Below are 22,434 nucleotides of genomic sequence, written 5' to 3'. Positions count from 1 at the left end.
GGGAGAGCAGTGTGTTCACAGATTAGCTTAGCAGAGGCGGTTCTCAGATGCATGAGAGATCACTAAAGGATCAGGTGATGTAAGAGATTTTCTCCAGCTAGGGTCAGCCCCATGTTAGACCTGCTTGTGACAAGGTTCAACAAAAAGTCTCTCTTCTGATCAAGAGTTGGAAAGGACAGTCACATGATCTTGGATGCTTTTCTAATGCATTGGGGGAGAGCCTTTTGTATGCTTTTCTAGCCTTTCCATTAATTCAGAAGCTAAAGGGAAAACAAAACAAGACAAGATAGGGCAAGAGTGATCCTGATTGCTCCAGCTTGACTGAGACAACAGTGGACATGTTCCAGCAGTCACAGGGAGTCTGTATCTCTCCCCCATCCCCCTGTTTCTAGGCCTGTTGTCACAGCAGCAGGACAGGACTCTTCATCCAGTCTCTCCATCTGACAGCCTGTACTGTCAGACTTTGACTAATCTAAAATACTCTTGTTCCTTGTTGGTTCAAAATGGGTTGCTTAATTCTAGAAAATAATTTAAGAGGAAAGATTATTACTTGAAATGAGTTAGATTTGCTCCTTGGATGCAAGGCAAATATGACTCACCAGTTACAGCTTCTATTCCCTGTATATTGGAGTATTTTACTGTATTTAAAGTCTGAGGGTCTCTAATTCTTCTTTAAGAGTTCCTTTAATGGCTTTCTCATCTTATCATGCTTTGATGGCAGATCATTACTTGTGCATAATGCAGCTAAAAGGTTTACAAAGGGAATATCTAACTTGTACCTCCCCTTGAGAGATCTGTTTCCAACATGGGATCTTAATTGGTTTTAGTGAGGTTTATGAAGCGCCTTTTGAACCTTTGGAAGTGTGTTCCTTATTTTAACTATTAAAACTATGTTTATTGTTGCTATAACATAAGACAGAAGGGTGAAAAAATTGAAGGCATATCTGCCATTTGCTATTTTTCATAAAGACAAAGTGGTTCTTAGACCTGATCCCAGGTTTTTACCAAAAACAGTATCCGAGTTTCACATGAGTCAGACAACTAATTTACCAGTGTTTTTTCCAAAGCCACATGCTAATAAAGGGAATCTGCTTTACGTACTTTTGAGGCTAGAAGAGTTTGAGCATGTTGTTTAAACAGAACTAAAGATTTTAGGAGTTCATATAAGTTTTGTTTCTTATGGTAAGAATTGTATGGGTTACAATGTATCTGCTCAGCCTGTTTCCAGATTGGTTAAACAATGTATTCTTGAATATTACAAGTTAGCGGCAGTCCCAGTGCCTACTACTGTGAGATCTTATTCCATGAGGGCAGTGGTAGCATCTTTAGCTTATCTTAAACTTGTTCCTAATGGGAAATCTGTAAGGCTGCTGTTTGGAAGTCAGTCCATACATTATACTTTGGATCTGGTTTCAAGAGCAGATGCTAGATTTGGTAAAACAGTGTTTTGATTGTTATTTAATTAGAACTCTGTTACCTCCTGAGTGTTTTCAGCACTACTAGTCAAACTACCCATAAGTGGTAATATGCAGGGCCACTCGAAGAAGTTAAGGTTACCTACTTATAACTGGAGTTCATTGAGATGACTGCATATTCACACTTCCCACTGACCTTCCTCCTGCCCGTTTCTCAGACTCCTATCTTGGTTTCTCTGAGTCAGCGGTAGAAGGAACTGAGGCAGTAGAGGGCACAGTGCCACCTTATATAGATTTGCCCACAGAACATTTGAAGATGCTGAGGGAGCAGGTAGGATGGCTGCATGTGTATTATAACAGGCACTGCTTGGAGGAAGTTCTATTAAGCTGCAGTGGCTGGCATATTACCCATAAGTGGTAATATGCACAGTTGTCTCAAAGAACTCTGGTTACAAGTAAGTAACCTTAATTTCTACATGTCTGGTAACAAATTTACTAAACCGAATATTTAAAGTTTTCAGGAAAAAAAATTATTTAAACATTTCCCTACAAAGAGAAACAGAAAGTGAAACTGACTAGTCTGCTTTTATTGTTCAAAGTTGAACCAAGTGTAAAAAGTAAATAAACAGCAGAAACAGTAAAAAGTGCAATAGCTTTTTAACATTCTTTAAGTCCTAACAATCAAAAAGTGTAATACAGATAAGGAAACATGACATGCTTTTAAAAATGTGATACCCTGATAGTTTCTTTGTCGTCTTTACCTCATAGAGGAAGAAATTCTTTGTGTAGCAAATAACTACAAAAGGTCAAATATAAAGTGTTCTAAACAGAATTGTGCAGATTACTTGTTTTGGGGTTCAGTGGCTGTTCTTCATCTAATGTCAAGCCTAAACTTGTTGATGGTCAGTTTATATCCATTTGTTCTTGCATCCACATTGGCACATAACTTAAATAACTCATCTCCCTCCTTGATATTTATCCCTCTGGTGTATTTATAGAGAGCAATCATATCTGCCCTCAGCCTTCGGTTGGTTAGGCTAAACAAGCCAAACTCTTTGAGTTTCCTCTCATAAGGTAGGTTTTCCATTCCGCTGATCATCCTAGTAGCCTTCTCTGCACCTGTTCCAGTCTGAATTCATCTTTCTTAAACATGGGAGACTATAATTGCACACAGTATTCCCGATGAGGTCTCCCCAGTGCCTTGTATAATGATGATAACGCTTCCCTGTTTCCACTGGAAATATCTCACCTGTTGCATCCTAGGACTACATTAGCCTTTTTCATGGCCACATCACACTGACAGCTCATATTCATCCTGTGATCAATCAATACACCCAAGTCTTTCTCCCCCCTCTGTTACTTCCAACTGATAAGTCCCCTGCTTATACAAAAATTCTAGTTGTTAGTCTCAAAGTGCATGACCTTGCACTTTGCACTGTTAAATGTCATCCCATCTCCATTACTCCAGTTTTCAAGGATATTCAGATCTGCTTGTATGATATTCCGGTCCTCTTCTGTGTTGGCAATACCTCCCAACTTAGTATCATCTTCAGATTTTATTAGCACACTCCCAATTTTTGTGCCAAGGTCATGAATGATATTGTTAAATAAGATTGGTCCCAAAACCCGTCCCTGAGGAACTCTACTAGTAACCTCCCTCTCCCCAACCCCCTCAAAAGGGATATTCACCCCTTCGTGTCAACTGTTGGAAATGGGCCACATTCACCCTAATGAATTGGCCTCGTTAGCACTGACCCCCCGCACACTCGGTAAGGCAAATCCCATCTTTTCATGTGCTGTGCATTTATACCTGCCTACTGTATTTTCCACTCCATGCATCTGATGAAGTGGGTTATAGCCCATGAAAGCTTATGCCCAAATAAATTTGTTAGCCTCTAAGGTGCCAAAAGGACTCCTTGTTGTTTTTGCTGATGAAGACTAAAACGGCTACCCTGTGAAACTTCTCAAAAAAGGAGATCAGGTTGGTCTAGCATGATCTACTTTTTTGTAAAATCATGTTGTATTTTATCCCAATTAATGTTCACCTCTATGTCCATAACTACTTTTTCTGGCAAAATTTTGTTCCACAACCTTGCATGCTATTGAGGTTGAACTAACAGACTTGTTGTTTCCTAGATCATTTTTCCCCCTTTCTTAAAAATAGGTACTGTATTAGCAAATCTCCAGTCACAGGAAATGACCCCCGAGGTTATGGATTAATTAAAAATTCTTGCTATTGGGCTTGCAATTTCATGTGCCAGTTCCCTTAATATTCTTGGATGGAGATTATCTGGGCCCCCAATTTGGTCCCATTAAACTGTTTGAGTTTCACTTCCAACTTGAATGTGGTAATTTCTACTTCCATATTCTCATTTCCATTAGCCACCCTGCCACTGCCCCTAAATGTCTCTTTGCCTCAGGTTTTTAATAAGGATAAAATATTCTTTTAGGAGTTGGACCATGCCTAGATTATCTTTTAACATTCACCTCATCCTCAGTGCTTAGTGCTCCCATTTCTTCTTTCAGTCTTTTCTTTTTTATATACACACAAATATAACACAAATTCGGATATAATGCAGTAAAGCAGTGCTCCGGCGGGGCGGGGCTGCGCACCCTGTTGGATCAAAGCAAGTTCGATACAACGCAGTTTCACCTATAACGCGGTAAGATTTTTTGGCTCATGAGGACAACATTATATCGGGGTAGAGGTGTATGTGGTTATAGAACCTTTTTACTATTGTTTTTAATTTCCATTGCAAGATTCAGCTCTGCTTGGCTTTTGCCAGTTCACTTTTTCCCTATACTTTCTGACCTTCAAGAGGTAGTTTTCCTTGCTGATCCATCCCATCTTCTGGATATACTTGCTCATCCAGTGTGGTCTGCAACTCTTCCCTGTGAAATTTCTACCCTTGCTTGGGATGCAGGCTTCAGATAGCTTCTGCATCTTGACTTAAAGAAATTCCAAGACTCCTCCACATTCAGAACCTTGAGTTCTTCAGTCCAATCCATATTCCTAACTACCAGTAATTCCCTTTAATTTTTTTAAAGTTTGCCTTTTTGAAATCAAGGACTCTAGTTGCAGATCTACACAAGGAGAGTAAACAATGTGATGGCAGCAAATGTGTCATGTTAGTGCCACGATTTGTTTTTTGTTTTCTCCTGGCTGGGCAAAATACTCTCAGACTTTTTGGGGATATTTTGGCACATTAATGTAACTTTAATACATGTATATCAAATATCCTAGCAGATGCACCATTTTCTTGCAACTGCAGCATTGTATTTTAAATAGGGTTTTTTTCTACTTCTAGTTTTATTTTTGTTTCCAAGAGTTCACATGCTACTATTATTTAAAAACACATCAACATAAAAATTTTGTAAGTGTCCTACCAAAACGTCTTTCATGAGAAGCGAAAAGATTGTCTTAACAGTATGAAAATTTGAGAACACTGCTGAACTGGTTTGGATGACTGAGGGAAGCAAAACTGGATGAACAGAGCAGAGATAATATTAGTGTTTGTGCCTAAGGGACTTATTAGTGTATATTAGGCCAAGATTCTATTTTTATATTACCCGTGAGTGTATGCGTGCCACTATAGTCATGCTAAAAATTGACTAATCAGTATGGGCTTGATGCATTTGGATTTTCCCTTACTGTTGTAACTGTATTTGTGAAAGGGAGGGGAAAATGTATAATTCTTCCAGGTGACACTAAAAATATTAACTTCAAAATGAGTTCAGTATAATATAGCTAGGGGGAAAATGGTGACTGCTGTCTGAGGATTCAAGAGTAATAGGATTAAATTAGAGAAAAAATGTAATGGGAGGCTTTTCAGAGTTCTACAAATAACCTGGTAAATCCCTGATAGGAAAGGGCCTGTAGAAGAAAAGGAGTGATGCTAAATAAAATTAAAGACCCTGTTTGTGCAAAAGGGCATTACTATAATACAGATATTATATAATACTGAAGTGGGGAGATGAATAAATCAGAGGAGATTCTTTGGTTTCTGAGACGATCTGCATATCTACAGCCCTGATGTTGCATTCTGTGGGTGGATCTGTGCACATAGTCACATTGAACTCAAAGGAGCCCTGAGTGGGCACAGAAGTCCACTTGCAACATTAGGCTCGGAAGAATGTTTTCTGTTTAAATAATTACTGTATTTAGAAAATTTTACTATCTTCCTATCTTGTCATTAAAGAAACTATTCTCAAGTACTAAATTTGTGAAGAAGGAACTGAAAATATTTTTATAAAAGCATAGTACTGAAAGACAAATAATATGTAACTTATTACTTATCATTCACTCTTTACATGTTAGTAGTTTGCTTTTTTTGCTAAAAGGCTAGAATGCTGAAAAATAGCATCAGTGTGTTGTGTGGAGTCTTCTGAATTGTAACCATTAGCACAATCTCTTCATGAGTCCTGTAATGCTCAAAAATGAGGTAAATCTTGATTTAGTGGTAATGTATTTGACTTCGTTGCCTTGGCTTTATGCAAGTGTTTATAATACAATGTCATTTCTTGTGACTTACGCTCTGATTTTGTTTAGTACCACAAGGAGTCTTTTGTTTAAAACAAAACCTTGTGCTTAATTTTCTGCTAGCTCTTTTCATGGAAAAGGAAGGTCATGGCTTATAGCATTTGTATTGTCACTGCAAAGAACTGTACAGACTGTTCCATGGACCAGGATGTTTGTCTGATTCATTTAACTCTTACTACACTAATTTAAAGCAACATTTTCTCTTTATTAGCAAAATCTTGCACATTATTTAAATTCTATCAGAGTCTGAGGCAATGAGCTGAGAAAGACAAGCTAAATTACAGAGGTTATATTAAATGTAATACTTATATAGAGAGAATATAATTAATTAAGAAGAGTATAAGGGCATAGTAGAAAATTGCAAAATTATAAATATATTTAAAGTTAAAGAAATTATCCAAAATTATTTTGATGTATGTAAAGCATACTCTTCTATATCCAGTACTTGGTGCATAGGCAACAAAAAAAGTAAAAAAGCACAGTATTTGAAAAATGGCTTTAGTTTAATGTGATCACATATAGGTATATTAGTAGCAACTTCTTATGCAGATTAGTGCAATTCATCAATTACCCACATAGTTCTTTGTATAATTATTTTTATATGTGGGCATGGTACATACAGTTCTTTGACATTTTACAATTTGTCCTTTGTTTACATGCAGCAAGGAGTTATGGGAGAAGACGAGGTAATTCATTTATGTTTGCTACAGTACAGTTATTCTGATTGGGCTGATATTGATCATTGTGATTTAATTACTCCAGATTATTGATTTTAGATTTGTTTTGTCTGCATGTTTAATCAGTTTTTGCAAAAAAGTGATCTGTTTTGGTCATTGATTTCTTGTGTTAGTGAGTTTGAATCACAGATCTTTTAATCAATTAAAACACATTGTAGCACTAATCATAATTTCACTAACACTTAAAGTAAATACTCTCTGTACTACCTTTATTAAAAGTGTACATAACTCTGATTTGTTTTTCCACAATTCTTCTTCCCTTAACACTTCATATAAGTGATGGTATACACAGCTCAGTTAAAAGAATTGTCACAGTTTTATTAAAGAATTGTGGAAAAAAATTCTGAGAAACAGCACACGGGACAAGTTGTCAGCTGATGTACATTGGCATAGCTCCCTGGATTTCAGAGGAGCTATCCTAATTTAACCACCTGAGAATCTAGCCCATTGTCTCTATATAAGCCACATTGAGTGTAATATGTGAATCTCAAGATTTTTGGATAAATCCAGGTATTAACAAGATACAGATATTTTCATGTCTAAGTCAGCAAAGAGGTTCACATCTGTCCTAGTTCAGTACAGACCATTATCTGATAGCTGCTCCTTAGTCCCCCTTTAGAGAAATGAGTTGATGATCCAGTCTCTACTGTTCAGGTATCCATATCATAAAACACCACCGTGTTTCACAATTTCTGGAAGTTTCAGCACAGGCCAATTACTATTTAGTAGCATTTGGAATTGAATTACCTTTTTGCTGATAGTGTTGCATTCAGTTTGTAGTCCAGTATTGTTGCTAAAGCTATGTAGAGAAGCTCGCAGTTCCATTAATTGTTTTTTGATTACATAGAGAACTAGAGTGTCCTTTGCTAACAGTACAGTACTTCTTATAGTTGTTTCATTTCATTATTTGTTTTAATTTTATGTATTGTGCTAATTCTTTAAAATTACCAAAATAAATTTTAATATTGAATTTAGTGGAACTGTTAAATGGTTATCCTTGATATATATTTAATTACTGTTTAATAGCAACACTATATACATGAGTGAGAGAGGTATTCTAAGCCCCTGGTTTGTTAACAATTACAGTTGTATTTTGAGTTTCTTAGTTTTCATTGTACATATAGGATATGAAAAAGCAGGGGTAAGGGATGGGGGGAAGCTAATCAGGCATAGGAAACTTAAGAACGGACCCTCCTGTGAGTGCTCCTCTTAGGTCAGAGGTTCTTGCAGAATAGGAGGAAGAGACAAGGAGTTCAGCCTCCAAATCTAGAATATCCCTTGACTCCACAAGGCAAAAAAAAGTACCACTGCACATGTGTCTTGCCTAAGCTCAAACTCACTTTCCTCAGTGTCAGCTTGACTGTCTGAGAAGCCATGCTTGCCATTGACTGTCAACTCCACTTCTACTTCAAAGATGCCAGCCTTCATTGCCCAATAGTCAAATTTTCCCAGAAATGCCTTTGTGCTTTCTCACTCATCACTTTATTATGCACGGAAGGAGTTCCATGCAAATATCTTAAGTCATTATATTATCTTCCTTCACATATCTCCTTAAAAATCACCTCTATGCAGTGCCAGCATAATGCTCGACAGTAGCTAAGCCAGGAGTGTGCTGTGACTGCTGCTAAATATATTTACCTTAATAGTCTGTGCTACCTTATGCTCCCATTGTCTTTTTGTTGTATCTGCTGGTATCTCTTCTTATACTTAGATTATAATCTATTTGGGGGCAAGGATCATCTTTTTGTTTATGTATGCATGCAGTGCCTTTCATAATAGAGCTCTGATTCCTGATTGGGGTTTCTAAGCACCACAAGACAAATAATGAGGTTCCTCAACCACCTCCTGCAAATCCACAGATTCCCTATAATCCTATGGCTCTTGAGTGATCTTCTGGAGAGGAATGGCTTCTACATGGTTGCCTGGCCCCACCAGTCCCCACTGGTCCTTGAGCTCCTCCAAGAATTATGCTTAGGGCCCTACCAAATTCACGGTCCATTTTGGTCAATTTCACAGTATTTTAAAAATCATAAATTTCATGATTTCAGATATTTAAATCTGAAATTTCATGGTGTTGTAATTGTAGGGGTCCTGACCCAAAAAGGAGTTGTGCGGGGGGGGGGTCGCAAGGTTATTGTAGGGGAGTTGTGGTACTGCAACCCTTTTGTACTGCTGCTGGCGGCGGCACTGCCTTCAGAGCTGGGCGGCCAGAGAGCAGCAGCGGCTGCTGGCCAGGAGCCCAGCTCTGAAGGCAGAACCACTACCAGCAGCAGCACAGAAGTAAGGATGGCGTGGTATGGTATTGCCACCCTTATTTCTGTGCTGCTGCTGGAGGGGCACTGCCTTCAGAGCTGGGTGCCCAGCCAACAGCCTCTGCTCTTCGGCCACTTGGCTCTGAAGGCAGCACAGCAGTAAGGGTGGCAATGCTGCAATCTCCTAAAATAACCTTGCAACCCCCCCACATTGAGCATTGGCCTGCTAAACCCAGGGTTGTGAGCTCAATCCTTGAGGGGGCCATTTAGGGAACTGGGGTAAAGATCTGTCTGAGGATTAGTCCTGCTTTGAGCAGGGAGTTGGACTAGATGACCTCCCGAGGTCCCTTCCAACCCTGATATTCTATGAACCACCTTTTGGGTCAGGAACCCCAGTTTGAGAAACTCTGGTTTCCCCCATGAAATCTGTATAGTATAAGGGAAAAGCACACAAAAGACCAGATTTCACGGGGGGAGACCAGATTTCACAGTCCGTGACGTTTTGGTAGTCACGGCTGTGAATTTGGTAGGGCCCCATTTATGCTGCAAGGGCCTTTGCTAATATCCAGACTTCTTAAGGTTAAAAGTTCCAAATTGCAGTGTGGGCAGCAGCTTAGTTACTACAGACTTCCATGTGCGGTAATATGTTCTTCTCCACTCTGTGGCTTTGGAGTGGGAGAATCTGGCAGAACTAGCTATTGCCCCTCCAAATCCATTGAGCTGGGATCCTGTTGAACCTCTGCAAAGAGGCTTTTAAGGTGAAGGAGGAACTTGCTTCCCATAAAGTTAGCACTTCCTTCTTCCAAAAAATCTATTTAAATATATGATTATTATAAAAATGAGATGGGAAAAAGAGTGAGCAGGCAATACTTTTATGCAGGGCTTGACAAATCCACTCACCACTAGCAAGTAGGAACCTTTTCTGAGAAACTTAGGACTTACCCCAAAGTTAAGTTTTCATTTTACAAAAAGTAAATTTATGGCCTTTATCACTGCAAAGAAAACTTTCTGAATATGAATCCAATATAAATCTCTATGCAGATATTTCACGTTTTCAGGTTGTCTAAGATACAAATCCTGGCCCCAGTGCAAAGTCTGAGAAGTTGAGTTGTATGCAAAGGAGTTCTCTGAAACTGAATAGAAGGAATCATCCCTTGCTTCCTCCCTCTTCCTCTCCCTCCTCCTTATTCCTCTTGATCACTTTGTAGCAGCATTCTTATTATGTAGCTGCATTTCTAGCCTTATGTCTGAAGTAGCATCCATACTGTTTGAGCATGCTCTATATGGGAAGGAGGGTAGAACTGCATTACCGTGAAATCCCTGCCTCCATTTGTGCTCATGAGGTGTTAACTCTGAAACCTCTGTCTCACCCCTCAAAATTGCTTTGTCAGGAACTTTCAGAGGTTTCAGCTATTCCCAAATACTACAGTATACTTTGAGCACTGATAACAAGTAGGATAGATCTGATTAATGACTTCCTCGATAATTTGTCAAGAGTTGTTTTATACATGCTAATTACAAAATCATTTTTCTTTCTTAGAATTAAAACCTATGCCCAGTTCACCAGCATCATTTTATTTTTTCAAAAATGACATTTGTATTTTAAAAATTTGTTACCGAGCATACATTTTTTTTTCTTCTCCCTCAGCCTAATCAAACTATAAGCAATTGTAATACGCAATATATTCATTCACTGGATAGACCCTATCACCACAACTTGAAGATGAGCCAATGATACATGAGAACGTAAGAGTGGCCATACTGGGTCAGAACAGTGGTCCATCTAGCCCACTATCCTGTCTGCCAACAGCGACTTCAAAGGGAATGAACAGAACAGCGCAATTATCAAGTGATCCATTCTCTGTCGTCCAGTCCTAGCATCTGGCAGTCAGAGGCTTAGGGACACCCGGTGCAAGGGGTTCATCCCTAACCATCTTGGCTAATAGCCATAGATGGACCTATCCTCCATGAACTTATCTAATTCTGTTTTGAACCCAGTTATAGTTTTGGCTTTCACAACTTTCTCTGGCAACGAGTTTCACGGGTTGACTGTATGTTGTGTGAAGAAGTACTTCCTTTTGTGTGTGTGTAAACCTGCTGCTTATTAATTTAATTGGGCGACCCAGGGTGGTTCTGTTACATGAAGGGGTAAATAATATTTCCTTGTTCATTTTCTCCACACTATTAATGATTTTATAGACTTCTATCATATCTCTCCCCGCATCCCTTTAGTCGTCTCTTCCAAGTTGAACAGTCCCAGTTTTTTAATATCTCCTCATATGTAAGCTGTTCCATAGCCTTAATCATTTTTGTTGCCCTTCTCTGTACCTTTTTACATTTCTAAAATATCTTTTTTTTATGAGATGGGGTGACCAGAACTGCATATAGTATTCAAGGTGTGGGCATACCATGGATTTATATAGTGGCATTACAATATTTACTGTCATTTTATCTATCCCTTTTCTAATGGTTCCTAAAGTTTTTAGCTTTTTTGACTGCCACAGCACATTGAGCAGATATTTTCAATGAAGTATCAATGATGAGTCCAAGATATCTTTCTTCTGTGGTAATAGCTAATTTAGACCCCACAATTTTGTATGTCTAGTTGGGATTATGTTTTCCAATATACAATGTTGATAAAAGCAAAGTAATAAATTTCATCTGCCATTTTGTTGCCCAGTCACCCAGTTTTGTGAGATTCCTTTGTAACTCTTTGCAGTCAGCTTTGGACTTAACTATCTCTTAAATAATTTTGTATTGTCTGAAAACTTTGACACCTCACCTTTTACCCCCTTTTTCTAGGTCATTTATGAGTATGTTGAATAGCACTGGTCCCAGTAGAGATCCTTGGGGAACACCACTCTTTTTACCTCTCTCCATTTTGAAAACTGACCATTTATTCCTGCCTTTTGTTTCCTATCTTTTTAACAAGTTACTGATCCATGAGAGGGCCTTCTCTCTTCTCCTGTGACTGCTTGTTTTGCTTAAGAGCATTTGGTGAGGGACCTTGTCAAAAGCTTTCTGAAAGTCCAAGTATGCTATATCCACTAAATCACGCCATTCACATGTTTGTTGACCCCCTTCAAATAATTCTAATTATTTGAGGCATGATTTCTCTTTACAAAAACCGTGTTGACTCTTCCCCAACAAATCCTGTTCATCTATGCATCTGATGATTCTGTTCTTCCCTATAGTTTCAACCAGTTTGCCTGGAACTGAAGTTATGCTTACTGTCTTGTAATTGCCAGGATTACCTTCAACACCAATTTTTAAAAGAGGCTCCACATTAGCCATCCTCTTGTCATCTGGTACAGAAGCTGATTTAAGCAATAGGTTACATACCACAATTAGTAGTTCTGCAGTTTCATGTCTGAGTTCCTTCAGAACTCTTGGGTGAATACCATCTGGTTCTGGTGACTTATTACTATTGAATTTATTAATTTGTTCCAAAACTGCCTCTGCTCATACCTCAGTCTGGGATAATTCCTCGGATTTGTCGTCTAAGAGAATTTTAGCTTGCGTATTCTTTTTAAGTCTTAACATGGTCACTTAATAAAGAAGATATTCTATTTAAAATCAAACTAATGATTTACTATTGGTTTGGAGTAAAGAAACTAAAAAATGTAATGTAATATTAAATGTTCTATCTACAAGCATGACATCTGGCAATTTTGAATTTTATTTCTTTTATTTTTTTCTTTATACTAATATTATTTTTCTTTGCCTTCCACATTGTTTTCCCCTTTTTCCTCGGGTTACGTGATGATCATAACCAACTACAAAATTATTCTTTTAATATTTATTCTTCTTGTGTTTTAGGTCGTTCTTCCCTCTTCCCAATAGATGATGGTTTGCTGGACGATGGCCATAGTGATCAAGTTGGTGTCTTGAATTCACCTACGTGCTATTCAGCTCATCAGAATGGAGAACGGATAGAACGTTTCTCTCGGAAAGTATTTGTTGGTGGCCTTCCACCAGATATTGATGAAGGTGAGCTGGCTGAAACTGAATACAATTTGGTCTGGAGCGGGAAGAAAGGCTGCTTATTCTCTTTAAAGTTTAGATTAATGAATTGAAGTGACACACAGGACCAAATAGATCCTACTGTAAGTGGGCACAATTCTAATTGACTTCAGTGGGAATTGCACTTCTTATGCTGAATTAGGTCCTGAATGTGACCTGCCTTTAAATGACATTTCTTTATGAAAATTATTTGTTGTTTTCAGAGAATAAAAGCAATAATGCTAAGGTCTAAATCTTATGTACACATTGAAGACAGAGAACTTTTCTCTTGAGTCAACTTGTCGTAGCTGCTCAGTATTTTTATTGTGGTATCTTCACCTGAATTAATCAGAATGATAGTTCAGCATAGAATGTTACGCATAAGCAGCCTGCCAAGTTACTATCAGAATGAACTGTTGTACCTCAAACTCATGATATTGGTGGCACCCTTGTGATTTTTACTTTGACTTCTTTAATTTCAATTCTTCCTCTCTGCCCCACCTCCCTACGTGGCATACAAAGCAACATGCTGTTAAAATAACCAAAGTGCATCTTTCCTGATATCATAAGTCTAGTTTGAGTAGATGCCATCCAGAAGTTTTGGTGTTGATATGATTGCTTCCTCTCATGCTTTTGGTCCTGTAGGTTGTGTATTTCAAGTTCCACACCAGGGGTTGGGTTTTTTGTTAAAGGGTAGGCTGTTCCTTTGAATGATATGTTACAAATTAGGTAGGTCTCTTCTGCCCAGCTCTAGTGGCTTTCCAGCTAAAAGTTAAATAATCTATACTTATAGTGACTAGGAAAGAACTCTGATTTACAGGAGTCTTTTTGTTTTCCAATTAAAAAAGGCGGTCATGTCCAAAGTTTAAGAGCTTAGGCTAAATGTATAATAGTATGTACATTTTTTCACACTCACTGTTCTACTTGAATAAAGCAAAATATTAATAATTGTACTTTATATAATACTTTTGAACCAAGCATCTTAAAGGGGTTTATAAAGATAGGAGTTATCCGCTTGTATCTATAGGGAAACTGAGGCACAGAAAAGCTAAGTGACTTTTCCAATGCAGATAGCAAGTGATTTGACAGAACATATTCTTTCATCTTGAATATAAAATGAAATTGTGCTTTGTCATATTTGGAACAACTTCACTAATGTACCTTAGTCCAGATCTGTGGTACTCCTACTATTCTAATATTGGGACTCTCCTGAGCAGATAGTCAATAAGAGCTAAATTGTGCATTAGTTTTGTAATGTATACAAATGTCCATTGACTAGGTTAAAATTAAATCATAGATTGGATCACAAACAAAATGAGTTTGAAGGTGTCCAAGACGATAATTTGCTGGGGGAGATTTCTTCTGCATTGTCCCCTACAGTACTTTTGGACCCTCCACCAGTACTGGTACAGAATTATTCAGAAACCTTAACAGATTAAATCAATCAATCTCTCTCTCTCTCTCTCTCTCTCTCTCTCTCTCAAACAATTAACTAAAGCAAGATTCAAAACTTCTGTTGGGCTTATTCATTTATTAAGCTTTGTGTACAATCCTAAGTAAGGCCATGCTGAAAGATCCTTTTCCTCTTCTGCCTGTTGATATGCTGACAAGGAGATTCAGAAACTGTAGGCCAAACAATCCCATTGTGTGCCTATTGAAGACTGTCACCCTTATTTTTTTTACTGCCTTCTTATGTGAGTCCTTTAGGGGCAATGGCAGATGGGAAGACAGTACTGGTGTGGGAAGCCATACCAAAGTTGTGCAGTGTGTTGTTGCATGGCCTGCAGCACCTAGCTCCTTGTCAACATGTTGACAGATCTGTCCACTGTTATGGAGGGACCATTTCGAAGTATGAAAAGGCAGTTTAGTCTCCATGCCTATTCTGCACATAGCCTTTGCTGAGTCTGCTAATAAAAGTGCCAGTAGTTGTGGTGGTTTTTTATGATGTGGACACATGCCCACTAAGATCTGGACTATAGGCCATTGAACAATAAACACCTTGGACCATGACCTTGAGTCATTCTGATCCCCTGTATCCATCCATATTGCTCTAAAATATTCCTTTTATTAAATGATGCAAAGACATTTGATTAAAATAAAATTAGGTTTTAAAAGTGATTTGAGTCATGCTGTGTAAATAATTTTTCCAGTTTTAGGGACTTATCTTTATATTTTTATGTCCTGTTTATTTTATATATTATGTTTTGCAAGAGACTATGTATTTATATGGAAGAAAGAAACAAAGCATCAGCTCTTCATTTGCTTGACAGTGTTTTTCACTGCTCACTTGAACTGTCGTCTGTTTTAATTGCAACTACTATACCTGGTTTGGTTTTTTTTTAGATGAAATTACTGCTAGCTTCAGACGATTTGGGCCTCTGGTAGTAGACTGGCCTCACAAAGCAGAAAGCAAGTCCTACTTTCCACCTAAAGGTAATACAGTGAGAAATTTTTGTTTTTGTTTTTTTCTGATTATGTAAATCTTCTTAATCTTAGACACCTATTTAACCTCTTCATTCCTCTTTCTCTTCTGAAGGGTTTATTTTGCAGTCTTTTAGGCTGTGTCTACACTGCTCTACAGGTTGGATTATGGGGGTGTAAATAGCAGTGCACATCAAAGTGCTGTGCTGTAACTCCCCTTGGTGGACACTGCAGGCACAAACTGTAAGGTTCCGTGCATTAGCGTAGTCCTGTTTGAAGAGGACTGTGTTAACATGTAGTAGGAATCTTTTAGTTTGTGCCCGAAGCATCCACATGGGGGACTTACAGAGTAGCACTTTCATACAGACAGCTATTTGTATACCCCCAGTCTGAACTGCAGGGCAGTGTAGACAAGCCCTTAGCATTAACAGTTAATGCTGCTGTAAAAGTGGGGTGCAGACATAGCTCCTTTTCATACCAAAACTAGAAACTGAGGGTGTTGCCTCACTGCTGGTTCCTGTTCTCTATCAGTTCAGTGCAGGACTTATGAAGTAACTCTCATATCTGGCTCTCCCAAATAGCAGCTCAGTGCACTGCAACTGTGTTGCAGAGGATGGCCTCTAGGGTTTATCTTTGCATGTAACAAATTTGTCAGCTTTCCGTGGTCTACACTTACCTTTTTTAAGTTGACAATTTTTCACACATAGCGGTGTGAAAAATTCATACTATTGAGCGCTGTAGCTATCCCAGCCTAATCCACAGTATAGACACGGGTAGGTCAAAAGAAGAATGCTTCTGTCAAGCTAGCTACCACTGTTCAGGGAGGTGGATTAACTAGTGACAAGAAAATCTGCTTCCATCACTGTAGGAAGTGCTACACAGCAGTGCTACAGCAACATAGCTATAGCGCCTGTAGTGTAGACATGGCCTTACTGTGTTTTCTTACAGTTTCTCAACTTGAAATTTTCAAGTGAGTATATGTTTAAGATTAATGCCTGTGTGTTCATTTTGTATTTTATTGGCAAACTAGAGTCAAACCTTTCAAAATTAAGAAAAAGAAATCTTTGTGGCAAACCAGACAATTCACAATCAAAAGACTGCTTTGGTGCAAGTCCAAGCATTATAATTCCGAAGGGCCTTTATAAAAAAAAAAAAACTTAACTCTCACTTCTAAATCTATTCAGATTTTAAAACATAGATTTTAAGCATATTTATAGGCTGATTACTGGTATTTCAAAGTGCATGCTTTTAATATTTGTATGTGGTCCCATTGAATAAGCTAAACACAAATGGGCTTTTTTCAGCTTTGTTACAAGCATCCTACTCAAGCAATGCCTCCTCTCTTGTTTTTAGAGCTAATACAATGATATTTGTATTCATTATCTCTACCAAATATCCAAATTGTGGTTTGGATGATATTCAACAACCTGGCCAAGATTATAGGTGCAATGATACGTATTTATGAGGGTTGATTTATTATACAGTATATAGAGCCTAAATTTTGCAGCATGGCTCTTTTGAGTTCATCAGCACCCCCACAATGAATTATACAGCTAACTGGACATTTTGCTTTAGCTTGAAATGGTGCATGGGGAATCCAGAAAATAAGGTTTTGTCTGTCTGTAGATGCACACAGTATAAAAATCTGATCCAACTAGGAAAACAAGGCAAAGATTCCAGCTTGCACAGAATTTAGTTTCCCATCTCCTTCATGGGAGAGGCAGTGGGTGAGCACATCACTCTTGTACTCTGATCCCTACACTGGCTCCTAGCCCGCCTCTGCTGGCAGAAAGAAATAAAGGAAGGAATGTATCCCAGGAAGAACCACCTCCACCAAGGAAGAGAGAAGAGCAGAAGCCTCCTGAAATCCACTATGACTCTAAACTTTACTTGGGAAGCACTCAAATACTGTGGGGATTTTTTTTTTCATATAATATACAAGGTAAACAGAGCTTGGCCTTCATTTTTTTTCTGTCTTGAATACAAAGCACTATCATATCAGATACCAGCTACATTGAAAACTGTATCTCCATTCACAACCCACCAAGATAGCTGTGGCTCTTTGGGGCAATGGCCATGAGAAAGCATATAACATAAAGCATTCTCAACTAAAGGGAATTAACTCTAGAATGAGCCTCCAGAGGAGGTTGGCCTAACTCCGAATCTAAACACCTTCATGTCATATGTCTTCAATGAAGTTTTTTCACCATAACTGAAATATTACTTTCTCTCTCTCTCTCACACACACACACACACACACACACACACACACACACACACACACACACACACACACACACACACACACACACACACACACACACACTCTCTCTGTCTCTGTCTCTGTCTCTCTCTCTCTTCCCCCCCCACCCCCCCCAAGCAGGGCTTCCTATAATCAGAGAAGGTAGAAGAGGAGAAATTGCATGAAGTCCATTAGGGCCTCAATATATTTACCTAATTAACTTGGGAATAACTTGGATACGATCACACTAGGTACTCAAACTCTAGCTAGGTAAATAGTACCTATTATATTATTCATTTGATATTTAATAACGCTTGTCTGAATGTTTTTCCACCTATTAAGGTTTCTGTGTAACTTCCGTTTACTGCAGTACTCAGTATTGTGTTGCCACAGAATTCAGAGAACCTTACTGCAGAATTTAGAATGATGTGCCTTCTGGGTTCTGGAAGTTATTTGCAACATGTTAATACCCCAGCACACTTAAAATGTAGTCTTGTCTTGTCGATGTGGTTTGGTCCTGTGTACATTACCAATCATTCCACAGCCCTGTAAGGTTCAGTGCTGTACACAGTTTGGTAAAATAGTTCAGTCCTGTCTAGAAAAGCATTTTTTAACTATATTTGGGCACTATTGTTATAACTGTTTCTTTCAGCATGGTAGATTTTATAGAATAGATAGGCCCTTTGGCTACTGAGTGGTGTAATTTCAGTAGAGATATGTCTAAGTACGATAGGGGTGAATAAATACACCTATCTATCTTCTCACCCCCGTGTACTTGCTAAGTTATCTAAACCATTAAATATAAGCCATTCCTGAAGTGTTTGTAACTCTGTCATTCTCCTGTTCATAACTCTGCTAGCAAAGGATGTGAAGGGTAACAAGAAGGGGTTTTCTACAGGTATGTTAGCAACAAGAAGGAGGTCAGGGAAAGTGTGGGACCCTTACTGAATGGGGGAGGCAACCTAGTGAAGAGATGATGTGGAAGAAGCTGACGTACTCAATGCTTTTTTTTTGCCTTGGTCTTCACAGACCAAGTCAGCTCCCAGACTGCTGCATTGGGCAGCACAGTATGAGGAGGAGGTGAGCAGCCCTCAGTGGTGAAAGAACAGGTTAAGGGCTATTTAGAAAAGCTGGACATGCATAAATCCATGGGGCCAGATGCAATGCATCCGAGAGTGCCAAGGGAGTTGGCTGATGTGATTGCAGAGCCATTGGCCATTATCTCTGAAAACTTGTGGCGATTGGGGGAGGTCCTTGACAATTGGAAAAAGGCAGATATAGTGCGCATCTTTAAAAAAGGGAAGAAGGAGAATCCAGGGAACTACAGACCGGTCAGCCTCACCTCAGTCCCTGGAAAAAACATGGAGCAGGTCCTCAAGGAATCCATTTTGAAGCACTTGGAGGAGAGGAAGGTGATTGGGAACAATCAACACGGATTCACTAAGGGCAGGTCATGACTGACCAAGCTGATTGCCTTCTGTGATGAGATAACTGGCTCTGTGGATATGGGGAAAGCGGTGGACGTGATATACCTTGACTTTAGCAAAGCTTTTCATGTGCTTTCCCACAGTATTCTTGTCAGCAAGTTAAAGAAGTATGGATTGGATGAATGGACTATATGCTGGCTAGAAAGCTGGCTAGATTGTCGGGCTCAACAGGTAGTGATTAAAGGCCCGATGTCTAGTTGGCATCAAGCGGAGTGCCCCAGGGGTTGATCCTGGGGCCAGTTTTGTTCAACATCTTCATTAGTGATCTGGATGATGTGATGGATTGCACCCTCAACAAGTTTGCGGATGACACTAAGCTGAGGGGAGAGGTAGATATGCTGGAGGATAGGGATAGGGTCCAGAATGACCTAGACAAATTGGAGGATTGGGCCAAAAGAAATCTGATGAGGTTCAACAAGAACAAGTGCAGAGTCCTGCACTTAGGATGGAAGAATCCCATGCACTGCTACAGGCTGGGGACTGACTGGCTAAGTGGTAATTCAGCAGAAACGGACCCGGGGATTACAGTGGACAAGAAGCTGGATATGAGTCAACAGTGTGCCCTTGTTGCCAAGAAGGCTAATGGCATATTGGGCTGCATTCGTAGGAGCATTGCCAGCAGATCGAGGAAAGTGATTATTCCCCTCTATTTGGCACTTGTGAGGCCACATCTGGAGTATTGTGGACAGTTTTGTCCACTACGGAAAGGATGTGGACAAATTGGAGAGAGTCCAGCAGAGGGCAACAAAAATTATTAGGGGGTGGGGGCACATGACTTTGAGGAGAGGCTGAGGGAACTGGGTTTATTTAGTCTGCAGAAGAGAAGAGTGAGGGGGGATTTGATAGCAGCCTTCAACTACCTGAAGGGGGCTCCAAAGACGATGGAGCTAGGCTGTTCTCAGTGATGGCCGATGACAGAACAAGGAGCAATGGTCTCAAGTTGCAGTGGGAGAGGTTTAGGTTGGATATTAGGAAAAACTATTTCACTAGGAGAGTGGTGAAGCACTGGAATGGGTTACCTAGGGAGGTGATGGAATCTCCACCCTTAGAGGTTTTTAAGGCCTGGCTTGACTAAGGCCTGGCTTGACAAAGCCCTGACTGGGATGATTTAGTTGGGGTTGGTCCTGCTTTGAGCAGAGGGTTGGACTAGATGACCTTCTCAGGTCTCTTCCAACCCTAATCTTCTATGATTCTATGAACAAAACGTTATGTTTGTTCTTTCAAAAGTTTACAGCTGAACATTGATTTAATACTGCTTTGAAACTTTACCATGCAAAAGAAAAATGCTGCTTTTAACCATCTTAATTTAAATGAAACAGGCACAGAAACAGTTTTTCCTTACCTTGCCAAATCTTTTTTTAACGTTCTCTTTTTTTTTTAGTAGTTTAACACAGTACTGTACTTGGTTTTTTTGTTTGTTTGTTTTTTGGCTCTTTGCTGCTGCCTGATTGCATACTTCCAGTTCCAAATGAGGTGTGTGGTTGACAAATAAGATCGTAACTCTAGTGTTCATAACTCTGAGGTTCTACTGTAACTGCTTTCGGTCTGATCCAGTGGTGGTTTTAGCTGGGGAAAATGCAGTTGCACTCACAGAAATCAGGATGGAGGGTTGGTTCGGCAAATTTGAGGGAGTGGCTTTGTGACCTAGTGAATGGGGTTGCATTACCACTCTTCATCATGACAGAGGGGCAGCCAGGCCAAACCTGAGTGGCACTGCAGGCCCATGTGCCAGGCCACAATGCCACTCACTCAAATTTGGCCCAGCCACCCATCCGTGATGGTAGAGTGGCAGCTGGGCCAAACCTGAGTGCTATTGTGACCCCACGCACCAAGTCACAATGCCAAGAGCGGGGTGCTGGGCCCAGCCCCACAGGACAGGAGGGGTTGCTGCAGTGCAAGTGTGGGACAGGCTTGCTCTCTAGCCCCAACCCTAGGGCCTTCCCTCCACACTGAGCCAGGATTAGAGTTGCAGCCAGGATTAGGGTAGTTTGATGGGGCAGAGGGTACTGCAGCTGGTTTCTTTGGTTTTATTTGCCTATAAATTATTACTAGGTAAACAATGAATGTTGCTGTTAAAGGCTTTATCTGAGCCCAAGCTTTATAAACAACATAATTCTTCAAAGGGAAATATTATCTATACACCCTTCTTTGTTTAGGGGAATCCTTGGAGCAACTACCGTTTGGTTAGCTTTACTTGGAGACAAAATTGTAGTCCTAGCAGTGTACATTTGCTTTCTATGTATGTCAACTATAAATTTCAAATAACCTTTGATAGGATTAATTTAATTATGTATTATTGTTTATTCACTCTTGTTAGGGAGTGGCAATGGATATTTGAAGTTGTTTAAACCTGGGCCAATTAAGTTAGTAGTCTCTGTGGCGGTAAAATCCAGTTTGTCAGCATTGGAGTCCTGTTTAATTTTCCAAGCTACGTTTCCTTCTTTCCTTCCAAGTTCTCTGTTTAAAGGGAGCCTTATGGGAGGCCAAGTTCTATAGCAAAGATTTCCTTTTTTGAAGAGAGTACACAAAAGCCCTCATTCTTCAGAGTGCTGAGTGCCTCCTGAGAGATGCTGAGCACCCTTTACTCCCAGTTACATCAATAAGAGTTGATGTCATTCAGCATTTAATAGTAGGCATTCAGCACCTCAGATGATTAGGCCCAAATCTCAGCACGTCTTGGAGTAGCTAGGCTTCTTTGAAGTAGAGAGATCTCGCCTATTAAAATAAGGGTTCAGAGTCCATAAGTGATCTATTAACTGTTGATTAGTGGGAATTTGTCTTCCTGCTATCCTATATTTATTCACCAAGAGCTCCTATTGTGCTTTAGTTGGCAGATATCCTTATTTATGAAACAATACCCATGTTCAAGTCACACAGGCTGACGTGAAGATTCTGGTTCCATTGTCATTCAAGTGAAGTTCAGAAATACCTTGCAGTGAGGATATGCCAATCCATATGAGGCATCTCAATATAGGCAGGGTTGTGTGTCACTGTGTTCTATGTTGTTTACAGTTTGAGGCCAACCAGAAAAAAATCAAGTGTTTTTGTATAGGAGAAAATATCTCAAGCCCGCTCTAAGCTATCATCACCATTCATCTCAGTGTGTATGGCAACTTACTTACTAAAAAATCCTAGCTGCTGAAAAGGAATCCATTAAACAGAGGAATATAAAATGTTCTTTGTTTCTGGTTGGAGAGAACAAAGCCCCAAATCCATCTAGACTGTTTCATTTGTAACTCTTATCTAATACCTATATTATTATATCAGCTTGCATTTCTTGAACACAAACAGGAATGTTGTTTTGGGGGGTAGGCCAAAAGCTGTAGAAGTATTCGTAG

General features: G+C 39.4%; 1 protein-coding gene across 9 annotated transcripts in view; it reads left to right on the top strand.

Annotated features, from left to right (window-relative positions):
* CPEB2 (cytoplasmic polyadenylation element binding protein 2) overlaps window positions 1-22,434 on the top strand; it is an 89,627-nt gene that overhangs the window by 44,723 nt on the left and 22,470 nt on the right. For 6 of the 9 annotated variants that reach the window (XM_039540049.1, XM_039540051.1, XM_039540048.1 and 3 more), the window contains exons 5-7: window positions 6,618-6,641; window positions 12,764-12,934; window positions 15,290-15,379. In XM_039540049.1, the coding sequence (XP_039395983.1) occupies window positions 6,618-6,641; window positions 12,764-12,934; window positions 15,290-15,379 (285 nt within the window). The remainder of the gene's footprint in view (window positions 1-6,617; window positions 6,642-12,763; window positions 12,935-15,289; window positions 15,380-22,434) is intronic. The other 3 variants (XM_039540054.1, XM_039540050.1, XM_039540055.1) reach the window with 1 other exon arrangement.

The sequence above is a fragment of the Mauremys reevesii genome, linkage group 5 (genome assembly GCF_016161935.1).
Source record: "Mauremys reevesii isolate NIE-2019 linkage group 5, ASM1616193v1, whole genome shotgun sequence".
NCBI lineage: Eukaryota > Metazoa > Chordata > Testudines > Geoemydidae > Mauremys > Mauremys reevesii.
This window is presented reverse-complemented; position numbering and strand designations above follow the sequence as displayed.